At 40.9% G+C, this 16,812-nt stretch overlaps 2 protein-coding genes across 5 annotated transcripts; one reads left to right on the top strand and one right to left on the bottom strand.

The window, feature by feature from the left end:
- Positions 1-447: 447 nt before the first annotated feature.
- LOC115194825 (ladderlectin-like) lies at positions 448-7,828 on the top strand. Of its 4 annotated transcripts, none has more exons than XM_029754742.1 (6): positions 448-473; positions 5,792-5,857; positions 5,988-6,088; positions 6,492-6,667; positions 7,342-7,453; positions 7,602-7,828. In XM_029754742.1, the coding sequence occupies exons 2-6, from the start codon at positions 5,800-5,802 to the stop codon at positions 7,659-7,661; spliced, it is 507 nt and encodes a 168-aa protein (XP_029610602.1). In that variant the 5' UTR covers positions 448-473; positions 5,792-5,799; the 3' UTR covers positions 7,662-7,828. The 4 variants fall into 4 exon arrangements, with proteins under 4 accessions (XP_029610602.1, XP_029610600.1, XP_029610599.1 ...); XM_029754740.1 differs by lacking the exon at positions 448-473 and adding an exon at positions 3,238-3,364; XM_029754739.1 differs by lacking the exon at positions 448-473 and adding an exon at positions 4,646-4,742.
- Positions 7,829-14,652: 6,824 nt separating this feature from the next.
- LOC115195019 (equistatin-like) lies at positions 14,653-16,302 on the bottom strand (the record flags this gene model as incomplete). The annotated part of the gene is made up of 4 exons (XM_029754919.1): positions 16,215-16,302; positions 15,638-15,701; positions 14,810-14,986; positions 14,653-14,723 (listed from the first exon to the last, which is right to left on the bottom strand). Coding segments are annotated over exons 2-4 (300 nt in total), but the record flags the coding sequence as incomplete, so codon positions are not given.
- Between the last annotated feature and the right edge of the window lie 510 nt (positions 16,303-16,812).

Below are 16,812 nucleotides of genomic sequence, written 5' to 3'. Positions count from 1 at the left end.
TTCTTGCTGTGAGATATTACCCCACTCTTCCACCAAAGCACTTGCAAGATTCCGGACATTTCTGGGGGAATGGCCCTAGCCCCTCACCCTCCGATCCAACAGGTCCCAGACGTGCTCAATAGGATTGAGACCCGGGCTCTTCACTGACCATGGCAGAATACTGACATGTGATTGTATCCCAAATAGCCCTCTATTCCCTATGAAATGCACTACTTTTGACCAGAGCCCATAGTGAATATGTTGCCCTGGACAAATGTAGTGCACTTGTTTTAAAGGCTAATGCTAATTCCACAAACTCTCAATTACCCTCTGGACACGCCCCTCTCCTGCTAACTCACCACACCTGAACTCACTCTGCTAATCACCAATTCCTCTTCCATTCCTTTGGTATATAAGCAGCTTGTTCTACCTGGGTTTGTTCTGCATTTGTGGTGTCCCAGTTCCTTTATTGGTTCTGTTGTTGGTTGGCTAAAGTACCTTCCTGCTATTGAAACATTTAAAGGGTTTTAATTTCCTGCATTGTGGCATAATATCCTGTTCATCCTAGCTTGTGTAGCATATGGTGTTGCTAGCCCAGTATTAGACCTTTAATTTATCTGTAAGGGACTTGTTACAGCTTGTGAGATGAGACATGGTCCAATGATGGTACCTGCTAGCAGAATGTCTCTTACATCTATAATCCTGTAGACTGTTCTGCTCGGTTGCCCTTTGCACTGAGTCTCAGTGAACAAGAAACTATGAAATGCTGTTTTTTTTACCCCCCCCCACCCTCAAATTCAAACAGATTCATTCCATGTTTGCTCAGCTGTCTTGCTAACCCCCCTCACAACACGAGTTATTGATCACAGCTCAGTGCTGTAACTGGTGACTTACCAGAACCATCTAGCGTATTAAGGATGGATCTTCAGAGGTGGGACCCATGCTGCCAGCAGGTACCTCATTTAACATCTCCTGAATGCAAACGCTTTGACAGATTTCCAAATAACTTTACAGGGAGAGCACACTTTGCAACAATCTGAGTTATCACAGACTTTCCTGATGGCCATTTCACCTTACCTACAGGTGTTACAAGCCACTAAGCCTTACCTGCCAGCCTTTAATATTATGCTTTTATTTTTTGTTGGACAATAAAAGAACCAGAACTGAATATGGTTCAACCATAATGCCTGCATTCTGACAGATTTGGAAATAGCCAAAGCTGCAGGGCATTTCTACATTTGGGAACTAGGCTTCTGATTCTCAGTGCTGCCTTTGCTCTAGGAGATGCAAGTAAGAGTCCACTTTTCTTCACTCATTCTGTATTTTTATGTAGAATAGGTGACTGACTGATCTTCAAATAACATTGTAGCTGTGATTTGTACACTGGCCTTTAAAGCCACATGTAACTTCTCCTTACAGATTCAATTCTAGAAGAAGACTTGTGTCCTTCCGGTTGGACCAAATATGGATCAAGCTGCTAAATGTTTGTAAAGACTACAAGGAGCTGGCCTGAAGCAGAGGTTTCGCCCTTACCATCTACTGTGAATTTGGAGGGACAGTGCAGTTGAAATTAGCTCCTTTTACATTACCTTAAAGGTGATACTTTCTTAAACGGCAACACATGACTGATGTGAAATACTGAACATCCCTTTAAATTAACCTTTTAAGACAACATATTTTGCTACAGGGGTACAATAGGAACCATCTTTCACAGTAATCCTATTGCAAGATATTCCCTACATAGTACACTGCTTTTAACCAGGGCCTATAGGGTCACAGCTAGTCCACTATATAGGGAACAGGGTTCTATTTGGGACACAACTCATCCATCTATTCCATTGTCGTGTTCTTCCAGAAATACAGAAAGTCACCTTGATGACAAGGTTTGGTGAAAGAGAGGCTTGACCCTCACAAAGAAAAGGCACGCTAGCTATTCACCCTCTCCCACCTTCTCTGCTCCTCACAAAAGAATGCTGCCTCGTCTTTAGCCTTAAGACATTGATCTATCACCTCTCATCTTGCAGACTGTTTTAAATTAAATTACACTGAGATTGTGGTATTTCTTGCACAATACTTTTGCACTACGATGATGTAAAAACGTACTACAAACGTCTGCTAACATTAGCCACCGCTAGCTGAGAATCATTGGGAGCGGTGGGGCAGGCTGTGCCGGTCCTCTTTTCTTTTCTTTTTTTTTCAACGGTCTGAAAGATGCTGGAAATTAATATCTTCTTAATGCAAAGACCAGGAAACTCTGGAAAAAATACACGGCGATTTATATAAATTAATGGCTCTGAATGCACTGTCAGCATGCAGCCAAAAGTTACCAACCACTTTTGGAGCTAACTAGCTAGTGCTCTCAAATGGAATCCTTATGTCGACAGCAGATGAGACTTGGTTCATAACATGGCTAACTTACCTAGCTAACAAAACAAGTTATATTAACAGGATAGATAGCTGGCCATCAGCAACATTGGGTTGTCAATGAGACAGAGCTCGCTAACCAGCTGAGCCAGCAAACAAAATAATCATTTCGTATTTGAAAAAATACCCAACAGACTCTGCATTTCAGGAATCACAGTAGCAAGTATCCCTGGTGCGCTGTTGAAATATTTAGCCATTTGAAACTATTTGTTTTTCAATGAAAACTCTACCTTTTTGTAATCATCTCAATGGATTTCATGTGTTTTAAACATGAGCTTGTCCAAGGTGTTGGACTTGACGACAGTTGCTATTCATTGGAGCTCTACGATCAGATGCCCAACATTCTGGGGCAAAAGGTCAATAAGACAGACAGCAGGGTTGGCAGTTAATTAAAATGAATGTAACATTCCAGAGCTTATAGTTAACGTTATGCTGCGTCTAAAGTCTATCTGCTGACATCACAATGATGACAAAAGGTTTTCCTGCTCATTATTTATCTCATTCTGAAATGTCATTGTGTTTCCAAGACATTATAATGCACTTCAGACTACATCTTCCTCAGCTTCAATTAGGTAGAATTAAGTATCTTCATAACCATATTGTGACCCAATATGCAAGACATGAATGTGTTACAAAAGTTGAATACCTTCACTTTGAATTGACCCCAACCCTGTCAAACAGGTAGATATCGACATGTCTAGCAGGTTTTGGGCTGGACAGAAAGTATGCGGAGGTTTGAAGGATGAGAGATAGATTGAGAAAAATAGAGGGAGGGGTCTGACTGGACGGGTCCTTAAAAAGGAGAGGAGGGAGAGGTAGAACTCAACTCACGGGCAGGACAGAGAGAGACACTAGAACTCAACTCAACTCAACTCACAGGCAGGACAGAGAGAGAGAGAGACCCAGTGAAGACCTTTGAAGATCTCTGAAGAAGTGAAGCTACAACTGAAGACTTCAGAAGGTGAGATTCCAACATCTGTTCATCTAATACTGTCCCTGTCTGCGTCCCAACTGACCTCCTATTCCCTATGTAGTGAGCTACTTAGACAAGGGCCCATATTACCTTTGTGGCCCTGAGCTATTCTCTATTTAGTTCACTGTGGGTCCTGGTCCAAAGTACTGCACTACATAGCGGATAAGAAGCCTTTTGGGAAGCATCCATGTTCCTGTGTGCTAGGTGAATCTATTGTATGTAGTTGAAGAGATGATACCTGGGATGACCAGGACCGAGTTGAGAAAATGCTGCCTTAGCAGTTGCATCATTTTTGTAGCTAACACAGGGTTTCCTTAACCTCTCTGTCACGGATCCCTCCGGTACTGTTGCTCTTTCCGTGCACCAGTTTCGGAGGTCTAAGTCACCGGCCTCTAGGAACTGAACTGTGTCATTACCCACACATGGTCCCCATATTCTCCCCTGATTAATAAACGTTTAAGTGTGCCCTTTGTTCTCAATCGATGTATTGTTCCAATGTCCATTGGTAGTTGGTGGTGTGAAAACCTGTGCCTTGTTGTGTTGGCGTTCGTGCCGCTTGCATTGTGCATAGATGATTACGAGTCTCGTCCCGTGTATTTATTCAAGGTACTCTTCGCTCTTTTGAATGGGTTTCAGCCCTGTGTTTTGTATAAGTGTTTGTTTGATTATAAAAAAATTGCATGCAGTGGGCATAATAAAGTTAAAATAAAAAACTTTGCTTTTATAATTAAAATATTGAAGCTTTATAGTTACGTGATGACATCACGTACTCCAACAAACAACGATTAATCCGACTCATTTTCCACAACAATTTGAAACCCTTTGTTCCATTCTTGGACTTCACTGTTCTCCACTCATCTTTTTCGCAAACTGTACTCAACTTGCTTTCAACTTCAAACGACACTTTTGATTCCGCCGTCTCCACCAACCTCCTCACAAAACTCGAGAGGGAGGGGTCTGACTGGATCTGTCCATAAAATAGAGAGGTGGGAGACTTAGAACTCAACTCACAGGCAGGATTTCAGAAAGTGAGATTTCAACACTGTTCATCTAATACTGTATGTGAATGTATCCCAAATAGCCCTCTATTCCCTATGAAGTGCACTACTTTTGACCAGAGCCCAAAGTGAATATGTTGCTCTGGACAATGTAGTGTACTTGTTTTGAAGGATAAGGCTTATTCCACAAACTCCCAATTACCTTCTGGACACGCCCCTCTCCTGCTTGCTCACCACACCTGAACTCACTCTGCTAATCACCAATTACTCTTCCATTCCTTTGTATAAAAGCAGCTTGTTCTACCTGGGTTTGTTCAGTATTTGTAGTGTCCCAGTTCCTTTACTGGTCCTGTTGTTGGTTGGCTAAAGTAAGTTCCTGCTTTTGAAACATTATGTTTTTAATTTCCTGTGTTGTGGCATAATGTCCTCTTCATCCTAGCTTGTGTATTGTTATGGTGTTGCTAGCCCAGTATTAGACCTTTAATTTAACTGTAAGGGACTTGTTACAGCTGTGAGATGAGAAATGGTCCAATGATGGTACCTGCTAGCAGAATGTGTCTTACATCAATGTTCTGGTTGGTTGCCTTTTGCACTGTCTCAGTGAACAAGAAACTATGAAATGCTAATTTACTTTCACCCCCCCCCCCAAAAAAAAACAAACATGGATTCCATGTTGTGCTCAGCTGTCTAGCTAATCCACCTCACCATATGGGCACCATGTTGGGCCATACTGAAGAAACATGGACGTGCAAAGCCAGAACACAACATTGGCAGCCATATTTGGATTGTAGTGTATAAACTAGATTTAGTTATTGAACAGTGCTGTAAATGGTGATTTATCAGAACCATGTGTATTATGGATGGTTCTATAGAGGTGGAACCCATGCTGCTAGCAGGTACCTCATTGAACCATGTTGTCTAGCAAGCTGTTGCTATGGAATGTCCTTAGACCTTGCTTCATTAATTAATAGGTCTAATATTGGGCTGTGGTGTAACTTACTGGTCAGTCGTATGTTAATGTGTGTATTCTATCCAGCACCACATGTTATCACAGCCTTTCCTGATGGCCATTTCACCCTACCTACTGGTGTTACAAGCCACTAAGCCTTACCTGCCAGCCTTTAATATTATGCTTTTATTTTTTGTTGGACAATAAAAGAACCAGAACTGAATATGGTTCAACCATAATGCCTGCATTCTGACAGATTTGTCAATAGCCAAGCTGCAGGGCATTTCTACAGTTGGGAACTAGGCCTGTTTTACCCCAGTGTGAGTGGAGAGAAATACCTGCCCAGAAGTTCTCCTCAGCCCTGCTTAGGGAATAGGTTGGCATTTAGGAGAGCAGATATATTCCTCTTCTAATCTACTGTATGTGGAGTTGAATCTGTTTTGATGGCTTCACTCTTTATTCTCTCAGGAGACTCCATGACCATGTTGACCAGTCTTCTGATTCTCAGTGCTGCCTTTGCTCTAGGAGATGCAAGTAAGAGTCCACTTTCCTTGACTCATTCTGTATTTTTATTGTAACATAGGTGACTGACTGATCTCCAAGTAATATTGTACCTGTGATTTGTACACTGGCGTTTAAAGCCACATGTAACTTCTCCTTACAGATTCAATTCTAGAAGAAGACTTGTGTCCTTCCGGTTGGACCAAATATGGATCACGCTGCTTAATGTTTGTAAAGACTACAAGGAGCTGGCCTGAAGCAGAGGTATAACCCTTACCATCTAGTGTGAATTTGAAGTGGAAGTGTAGTTGAAATTAGCTCTTTGACATTACCTTAACGGTAATACTTTCTTAAATGGCAACACATGACTGATGTGAAATACTTAACTTCCCTTTAAGATGGGAATTTTCTATACATATTTAATGTGGAGTCGTGCCTCCTGTATACTAGAAGCCACAGGACATGGTTTAGACGGAGGTGAACTAATATCTTTTTAAGAGAATATTTTTAAAAGGTTATTAGTTGTGATTGTCAAGTCCAGAAGACAAATTCTCAGCAACACTGGCTTATACATGAAATGTCTTTGTTCCCATCTACTGCTTGGCTGTTGCTGTATATAATGTTTTTTAATTGACTTGCCTAGTTAAATAAATACTTTCTTCTCTAGCGGAACTGTGTGTCCCTTGGTGATAAACTGGTGTCTGTACCCAACGTTGTGAAGTACCTTGGCGCAAACCTGTCATCTGTGCACAGCTCCGCGGAGGAGGAGTTTCTACAGGCTTTGGTCTTGGTCAAGACTGTTGGTTTCCCTCCTACCTGGATTGGTGGATTTATTCTGTTAAGGTGGGACCATTAAGCAAGTGTTCTATAGAGCATTACTGCAAGGAACTCCGTTCCATCTCATATTGCTCAAGTGAAGAGCAGACCTGGATTAAAAAAATAAACGTGAGGTGTGGCATGTTGGCACCTGTAATTATTTTTAGTAATTCTATCTGAGTTGTGTAATGCTATATTGTGTGGACCCCAGGAAGAGTAGCTGCTGCTTGTTAACAGCTACTGTACTGGGTTCCACATAAAATATCAAGAGTACTTAGGTAGCCTAGCCGTTAAGACCATGGGGCCAATAAAGGCAAGGCTGGTAGTTTGAATCCCAGAGCTCACTCCGTGAAATCTGACGTGCCCTTGAGCAACGCCCTTAACCTAATTGATCCTGTAAGTCCTAGATGAGAGAAAATCTACTAAATTACATTTAACTGTCAACTTAAGTAGGAGGCTTTTATACAGATGTGAAACGGTTCTAGGTAAGTATAAATGTTCTTGTAAACATGTGTATGGTCTTTGAAATGCATATGGATGATTGCAGATGTGAGGATTAGACTCCACGTTGTTCTTTACACAAGCAACAGTCCCAGTCGGAGGGTTTTGAAGTAGTGGTAGCTTTAACTGTTTTGTTGTTTCAGGTGGTAGAGGAACGACTACATTTAGTTTGTATTCTGAATCCCACTTTCCCCCCTCAGGACAGGCGGTGGTTCTGGAGCGATGGCTCTGACTTTGATCACCAGAACTGGGCAAAAGGAAGGCCCGGCAATGTTGGTGCCGGAGAGACTTGTATTCATATCAACTTTGGAGGTACAGTAATCCCAGTATCATTCATTGATCCAGTCATCAAATTAAACTTTATTCCCAGTTCATTTAACAATTGACTCTCATGTACACTTTCCTACTGTTGTGTGTCTTGTGTACAGCTGAATATTTTGGTTCTGTGTTTCGTCTTCAGGTCAAAAGCGCTGGAACAATGCTTTATGTGGAAGGAGCTTGCCCTCGGTGTGCTCCCTGAGACTCCTGCCGCTTCGCCAGACTATACATTAAAAGCAGCAATGCTATTCCGTAGTGTCTGCATCCTCAATACTTCATGGTAACGTCAAATACTTTGCTGCTAAATGACGTTTCAGTTACTACACAAATGTTGAGGAGTTGTTTGCAGCCAATAAAACGTGTACACTATTTTGTCTCATGAGTCATTGAACATGAATGATGCGTTGTAGTTAGTACTTTCTCTTACTGGTCCCCTGTGGGACTCAAACCCACAACCCCAATGTTGCAAGTGCCATGCTTGACTGCGCCACCAGGACTTAACTTTATGTTAATGTAGACCTGTGAAATGCCGCAATATGTTTAGGATACTGACGGTTGAAAAGACATGTTTAACCTGTCATGAAGTTCTTTTGATTATAAATGTTTCTTAAGTTGTGTGTTAAAGAACTGAGAAGGTCATTAAGCGTTATGCCTGTCCTTTGTCACCACTCTAAAAACAGGTGGTTTTTATTCACCTAGGCAAGTCCACTTGTTTACCATGACAACCTACTCTGGACGGCGCTACGCCAATTGTGCGCCGCCCTATAGGACTCCGAATCACGACTGAATGTGCTACAGCCTGGAGATGAACCAGGTACTGTAGTGACTCCTCTTGCACTGAGATGCAGTGCCTTTGACATCTGTGCTGCGCAGGTTCCTGGAGTATCCGTTAGGGGTTCCCCCTAGTTACAATTTTAAAGAAACCCCATGTTCAAAGAACCCCTTTATAAGTGATCCTTGAAGAGAAAATAAAATCCTGAGGTGACATGCAAGGTCATCATTTGATATCTGGGGTGTTGCTGTTCTCTATCCATAGCCAGAATGTTCACCGTTGCCCTCTTTGAGCACAGTTGACCCCTCCCCTTGCACCATCTCCCTACCCAGGCCCTGTGAAGGCGGTCGTAAATTCCATAGGAAATGTCCTGCCTAACCGGCCACAGTTGAGACAGAGGGGTTTCATAGAGAGACAAAGAATTCTTCCAACTCACAGAATTGGAGAACCGAACGACCATTATGTTCTGGAGAAGGTATAAAAGATCGGTGAAGGGTCCAGCTACGAACTGGTCCGCTTGGTACAATTTTGTGATACCCATTGGAGACAATAGTACCATACTAAGGTTTATATAATAGCCCCAGATATGGGACTTGCATCTAAATGGTTGTATTAATAAGGATAAAGCTTTTTGGAATACGTTGAGATGCTATGTAGTGATAATGTGAGAACATATTTCTGATCAAAGCTTAACCTGTCTAGGACCGGCGGGACGAATTTGTCCCACCTACGTAACAGCCAGTTGAATCCTGTGGCGCGATTTTCAAAACCTTTGAAATGCTGTTACTTCAATTTCTCAAACATATGACTATTTTACAGCTATTTAAAGACAAGACTCTCGTTAATCTCACCACACTGTCCGATTTCAAAAAGGCTTTACAACGAAAGCAAAACATTAGATTATGTCAGCAGAGTACCCAGCCAGAAATAATCAGACACCCATTTTTCAAGCTAGCATATGTCACAAAAACCCAGAAGACAGCTAAATGCAGCACTAACCTTTGATCTTCATCAGATGACACACCTAGGACATGTTATACAATGCATGCATGTTTTGTTCAATCAAGTTCATATTCATATCAAAAACTAGCTTTTTACATTAGCATGTGATGTTCAGAACTAGCATACCCCCCCAACTTCCGGGGAATTTACTAACAATTTACTAAATTACTCACGATAAACGTAACAAAAAGAATAACAATTATTTTAAGAATTATAGATATATTACTACTCTATGCACTCGATATGTCCGATTTTAAAATAGCTTTTCGGATGAAGCACATTTTGCAATATTCTGAGTAGATAGCCCGGCATCACAGGGCTAGCTATTTAGACACCCACCAAGTTTAGCCTTCACCAAAATCACATTTACTATTAGAAAAGTTTGATTACCTTTCCTGTTCTTTGTCAGAATGCACTCCCAGGACTTCTACTTAAATAACAAATGTAGGTTTGGTCCAAAATAATCCATAGTTATGTTCCAACAGCGATGTTATGTTCGTGCGTTCTAGACACTATCCCAATGGTAAATAACGGTCATGCGCACGGCGCATTTCGTGACAAAAGATTTCTAAATATTTCATTACCGTACTTCGAAGCATGTCAACCGCTGTTTAAAATCAATTTTTATGCCATTTTTCTCGTAAAAAAGCGATAATATTTCGACCGGGAATCTGCAATTAGGTAAACAGCCGAAAGAAAATAGTGCACGGGGTCGAATCGGGCACGCGCCAAATTCCATTCTCCTCTGATAGATCACTTGGCAAAGGCGATTATGTCTTTCAGCCTGAGGCTGCCTCGTCATCGTTCAGGTTTTTCCCGGGCTCTGAGAGCCTATTGGAGCCGTAGGAAGTGTCAAGTTACAGCTAAGATCCTGACTCTTCAATAAACAGAAGCAAGAACAACACCTTGTCAGACAGGCCACTTCCTGCATGAAATCTTCTCAGGTTTTTGCCTGCCATAGGAGTTCTGTTATACTCACAGACACCATTCAAACAGTTTTAGAAACTTTAGGGTGTTTTCTATCCAAAGCCAATAATTATATGCATATTCTAGTTACTGGGCAGAAGTAGTAACCAGATTAAATCGGGTACGATTTTAATTTGATGTGAAAATACTGCCCCCTATCCCAAAGAAGTTAAATCGGTCATTGGCACGCCCCCCCAGGGACACAGACAGGACCAGGCGTCATGTGACAAGCCTGTTCTATGTTCACGTATAAAACCCCCACCCTGATTTTCTTTCATCAGACCAGGCCTCCACTCCATGACGAGTTGGCCAATAGGTTTGACCATCCAATTCCTCTACTGAAAGTTAACTACACCACGTGGTTAACTTTTAGACTATCGATACCGACAGAATAAGAAGTCTATATTATTAGTCTGCAGCTAAGTACTCGATATCATCGAACGCGAAGACAGACGAAACACCCATTCTATAACGACATTAATGAATGTCGCTTTGAAAGACCCTTTCTAACGAAGAGAGAGAGAACTCCAACAGAACGACCTTTCCAACGAAGATCGACGACACACTGAGTGTAAATATATATATTGATCGCAATTGTTTCCGAATGAGTGAGCATTCACGTGCAAAGGATTAGCATATCAATTGTTAATATTTATCAACTCTGTAGTGTCTTCTCAGCTGCCCTTTATGACCCTTTGTTTTAAGACACCAGCCATGCCGGTTTAGCCCACTAGGGCACATTACTCCACCAATGCTTTGTAACGATAACCAACTGTTTGTATGCTTTCTGTGAATTACTTAGTTTAGTAAATCAATTATTTTAAGACAATTGATGTATGGATGACTTTTAGTAAAGGCTGGATTTGTGCAGATACAACAATTTACGACGTTTGGAATGAGACTGGACGCGAGGTAAAATACACCATTTAAACCAGAAGATAATCGGCCTATACTGTAATATAATATATGTTATAATATAGGAAAGTTATATTAGCAAAATTATAACTTTGTAATCTGAATATTTTCCTTGGTGCCCCGATCTCCTAGTTAATTACAGTTAAACGATTAATCAGTTTAAACGCGTAATAATAATAACAGGGAGTTATTTTGATAAACATGTCTTCAGTTAATGGTGCCCAAAGACACGACACCGTGCACTGCAGAACAGGATTCCCGTTATATTCAGCGGTGTAGGCAGGTCAAAGTCTGAACCCTGAACATTATTATACAGATTAACAAGCACACGACAGAATTCATGCCTTGATTTTTGTGGTGACAGAACTTTTGCTAATAGCTTTCATACCTTGTCCATAATGTAGAGTCCTATGTGGTATTCATTGAGTTAATCTAACCACGTTGTCCGATTTCAAAAAGGCTTTACGGCGAAAGCATAAAGTTAGATTATGTTAGGAGAGTACATTGACAATAGCTGTGTGTAATGTTTTGTCAATTCAAAGACAGGCATCACCAAAAGCAGAAAACCAGCTAAAATTATGCACTAACCTTTGACAATCTCCATCAGATGACACTCCTAGGACATTATGTTAGACAATACATGCATTTTTAGTTCTATCAAGTTCATATTTATATCCAAAAACAGCGTTTTACTATGGCGTTGATGTTCAGGAAGTCATTTGCCTCCAATAACCGCCAGTCAAATCAGCACAACAAATTAAATAATTACTATTCGAAAACATTGGTAAAATATTATATTGTCATTCAAAGAATTATAGATTTACATCTCTTGAACGCAACCGGATTGCCAGATTTAAAAATAACCTTACTGGGAAATCACACTTTGCAATAATCTGAGCACTGCGCCCAGAAAAATACGCTTTGCGATACAGACTAACCGCCATGTTGGAGAGATCTAAAATCGAAAATACTATGTAAATAATCCATTACCTTTGATTCTCTTCATCAGATGTCACTTCCAGGAATCCCAGGTCCATAACGAATGTAGTTTTGTTTGAAAAAGCTCATAATTTATGTCCAAAAAGCTCCGTGTTGTTAGCACATGATCTATGCCCGCCGGACTTTACTTCATGAACGAGGGGGAAAAAATATTTACGTTCGTTCAACATGTCAAACGTTGTATAGCATAAATCATTAGTGCCTTTTTTAACCAGAACATGAATAATAAAGGCGGACGATTGGAACGAGTACCCAAGATGAACTCGCGCGCCAGAGTCTAATCGGCCACCACCGTTCCATGGCTCTTGTTCGGTCAGATCTCACAGTATAAGACTCAAAACACTTTGTAAAGACTGGTGACATCTAGTGGAAGCCATAGGAAGTGCTCAACGATTAATAAGCCCCTGTGTGTTTCAATGGCATAGGCTTAAACGTAATTCAACACATCAGGTATCCACTTCCTGTCAGAATTTGTCTCAGGGTTTTGACTGCCATCTGAGTTCAGTTTATACTTAGACACCATTCAAACAGTTTTAGAAAATTCAGTGTTTTCTATCCAAACCTGAACAATATGCATATTCTAGCTTCTGAGTTGGTGTAGGAGGCAGTTAAAAATGGGCACATATTTTTTTTCAAAATTCTCAATACTGCCCCCTAGCCCTAAGAAGTTAAAGGATGGTAAATGTGCTCTACATAAACTTTGACATGCCTCATCTGTATACCTGCAGACAAGTCTTCTGCACGCAATACAGCTAACCTTATGATTATCCATTGAATTGTGTCCATTCTCTGTTTAACATGAACACACAGGAAAATAGATGGTAACAAACTATATTTAGATCATAAGGGACAAACCTCACCTTGATCTTTCCATTTCAGTTAAGCGCCTGCTACTGTCCATTTAAATGTTTGTTGGGCAGGTAGGTTCCTTGATGAACCCCATCTTCCTTGGGGTTCTTGGATTAACCTTCTAGGCCATTTTCAGTGCCAAGAACCGTAAGGTTCTTCAAAGAACTGCGGACCTTAGAACTCTAGTTAAACCCCACATTTTTATTGTACTCTGACTAGGATTCAAAAGGCACTCGCACATCTCTTTGTTGCATGGTTTTAGTTGAATAAGATGAGGAAGAGCACCGTACATGCTAGTCTCACTGCTCTAAGGATCGGCCTCGTTAGATCTTTCAGTGTTTCACAACCTGCACCTCTATGTAGACTGCTCCAAACACATCCGTTCAATGCAGCCAATGGGGTTGGAGTATGAGAGAATATAAGTGTTACCCAAAAATAACAATGCGCATGAGTATTCTAATAAAGTGTGTACATAACGTGTCAAACAAGACATCGACCTACCAAGTAAGTTGTCATTAATCATTGGGTTCTGTACAAGAATAAAACATGAGTAGACTAAAGTGGCAGCATTAATTCATGTTCACATTTACAACATAAATAGGCATTTCATCATTAAGACCTTTTGGGAATAATGAGGGTGAAAATCCCAGAACATTCTTCAAAAGACACTGATATGACCCCACCATCAAAAGAAAAAATGGCAATTCTTTTGCTTTTCACACAAGCCTCATCTGAAGGTAGACAGAGTTTAAATAATGAAGACATACAGTTATAGAGCATGTACTTTATTTTACAGGATGATATAATGCATGAAGCAAACAATGGAATGATTTAGTGAAATGTGAAGATGTAGATTCAGTAAAGGGGTCTTTCATCCCTCTGTGGCCTGGAACAATTCTTCAGCCTCAGAGTAGCATGGTTTGACTGTGGACTCTGTATATATTGGAATGACATTTTGATGTCTATGGAGGACCAAAGCTGCCATAGAGTTAAATGAATATATAAAGAGAAATCCACAAAAAAGGAAATACTGACAGATTTGATTCCACAGTCCAAGTCCTGCAATCAGAGTTAGGATGCTAATATTTGTAAACTCTTTCAGTTTTGTTCTGTGGGTGTCACCGAGTAGGCTGACACCCCATATCATGGACCCAAGAGCCATAGGCATTAATAAGGCCTTGCCTGTGCACGTGACTAAACCCCACAACCCCCTTCTAAGCTGTCCATCTTTCTGATTTCCACCAATTAGAGTTGATGAGGGACAATAGAGTGCTGAGTACCAGGCAGTTAGCAAGTGTGGTAGGCTACTAATGACCATCACCAGCATCAGAGCTTGGAGAAGCCTAACTACTACATGGTCACATGGAATTTGACTGCCTTCATGTCCTGTAACCACAAGTGTATTGGCAATACAGTCCTACTCCTTCCTCTATTTCCCAGAAATGGACTGGTTCAGATAATCACACCAACAATAAAGTAAGTAAATCAACAGTTTAATCTCTGGATTCCTTCTTGTATTGAATGTGAATCAGTTCCTGTAGTACAGTAAAGACAACTGTCAGTCTTCTACATCTTAGTTCCAACACCTTTCATCTACAATTAGACACATCAAGAACCAGCTGCAAGAAGTAACATTTAGTGAATGAGTATGTATATACACACGCACCTTGCTGGAACAGTTGCTAGCAGTGATAGCAGTTCCTGGTGGGGTCTCTGTACCCTGGATCTTCTGTCCAGTACTGGTCACACACCAACAGTAACCTACCAGAAATAGACATGTTGCATATAAACACATTGAATTGTCACATTCAACTGAATTGGAGAATTTAGTGTGCGTCAGTGTTAACCTGTAGAGCCCGAACATTGCTTAGGGGTGTATTGTCCATGGTGGTCACACGTGGGGATGTAGGCGCCATTTGGGCCATTTATAGCAGCATCTCTAGCATCCTCACAGGGGGTCTTGGGTCGTATCACCGCGCCATCTATAGCATCCTCACAGGGGGTCCTGGGTCGTATTATAGCATCTGGACACAGGTAACATACATTGTAATGTGGACATACAATAACACTGCAGGACAATGTAAGGGCAGAATATATATTAGCCAGAATAGAGTTCCATTTCAGATGCAACCTACGTACTTCCTGGCTAAATATTGAAGTTCAGCTACATGTTTATATTGCCTATGTAGTCAAAATTCAGTGTGTCTTTCATATAACAGCTGATGAAACTAAGACTGAAAGTGGGGGTAAATTGTAGTTATTGCCTGATGATTGGATTGTCTAGCAACTATACATCCAGTTCAAAGATCAAGCCATTCATATCAGAACACCTCAGTCCAGCATCTAGACACCAATATACATCTCTGGAACTAGACGAGTGGCAGGTAGCCTAGCAGTTAGAGATAAGGCCAGAAGTTCAAGTCAGTGAGCTGACAAGTTGATATATCCATCTATGTGCCCTTCAGCAAGGCACAACCTTCATTTCTCCAGTGTCACGGTTGATAATGGCTGACCCCTCAGAGGGTGTCCATTGGAGAACCGGGTATGAATAGAAACACATGTCCAATTCACACCTGCGTATTAATACCTACATGTGTGTGAAGTAGAACAGAGCAACACCAACAGATGTTTTTATTAAAGTGTTGGTGAGTAGGTGTGAGGTATGTCACTCTTACCTCCCAGAGCAAAAGCTGTGCTGACAAGCAGAATGATGGTCAATATTGCCATGGTGAAAGTCTCCTGAGAGAGAGAACAAGAGTGAGATTAGTTGAGCATTTTAAATCATCTGGAATGGCTGTGGGTACTAGAGGAGAGGTTAAGGAAACACTGTAAGTACAAACCTTAAATAACTGCCAAAGCAGCAATTTCTAAACCCAGTCCTGAGGACCCCAAGAACCAAGTAGTCGCAACACAGTGCTACTAGTCTTCTGACAGCCGCAAGTATCATTTCTTCAACCACATAGTAGATTAGCCTTGCACACAGGAATATGTATCCTTCCCAAATGACTCCTCACTCCTTATGTAGTGAACTACCTTTGACGAGGGCCTACAATGCACTACATAAGGAATGGGAAGCATTATAGATATTGTCAGAGACTACCCATTTACTGCAAAGGTACGGATTAGTCTACGCTATTAAATCCAGGGGGCCGCTCCACAAAATGTACCAAGTATATAGTGCACTACGTTTGACCAGGCCACATAACATTAAGGTACCATTTGAGATGCAGCTGAATAATGATGCACGCTCACCTTCTGCACTCTTCCAAGGGATTCACTGGTTGTCTCTCTGTTGTCTGTGAGTTATGGTCTACCTCTTCCACCTCTCCTTTTAAAGGACCTGTCACAGGTGTGACTAGTTGCCTCATTAACCCAACGAGAGATCCCGATGTTGGCCATTAGCTGGTGGTGTAAACAACTTAAGTAGAAATACTTTAAAGTAGTACTTAAGTCGTTTTTGGGGGGTAACTTTACTTTACTATTTATATTTTTGACAACTTTCACTTAACTACATTCCTAAAGAAAATAATGTACTTTTAACTCCATACATTTTCCCTGACACCCAAAAGTATTCGTTACATTTGAATGATTAGCAGGACAGAAAAATGGTCAAATTCACACACTTATCAAGAGAATGTCCATGGTCATCCCTGCTGCCTCTGACCTGTCAGACTCACTAAACACAAATGCTTTGTTTGTAGATTGTGACTGAGTGTTGGAGTATGCCCCTGGCTATCCATAATTATATTTAAAAAAAACAAGAAAAGGAATTTGAAATGATTTATACTTTTGCTTTGATACTTAAGTATATTTGATCAATGACATTTAATATTGATACTTCAGTATATTT

The sequence above is a fragment of the Salmo trutta genome, chromosome 5 (assembly GCF_901001165.1).
Source record: "Salmo trutta chromosome 5, fSalTru1.1, whole genome shotgun sequence".
Lineage (NCBI taxonomy): Eukaryota > Metazoa > Chordata > Actinopteri > Salmoniformes > Salmonidae > Salmo > Salmo trutta.
The sequence above is the reverse complement of the archived record's forward strand: the minus strand, read 5'-3'. Positions and strand labels throughout refer to the sequence as shown.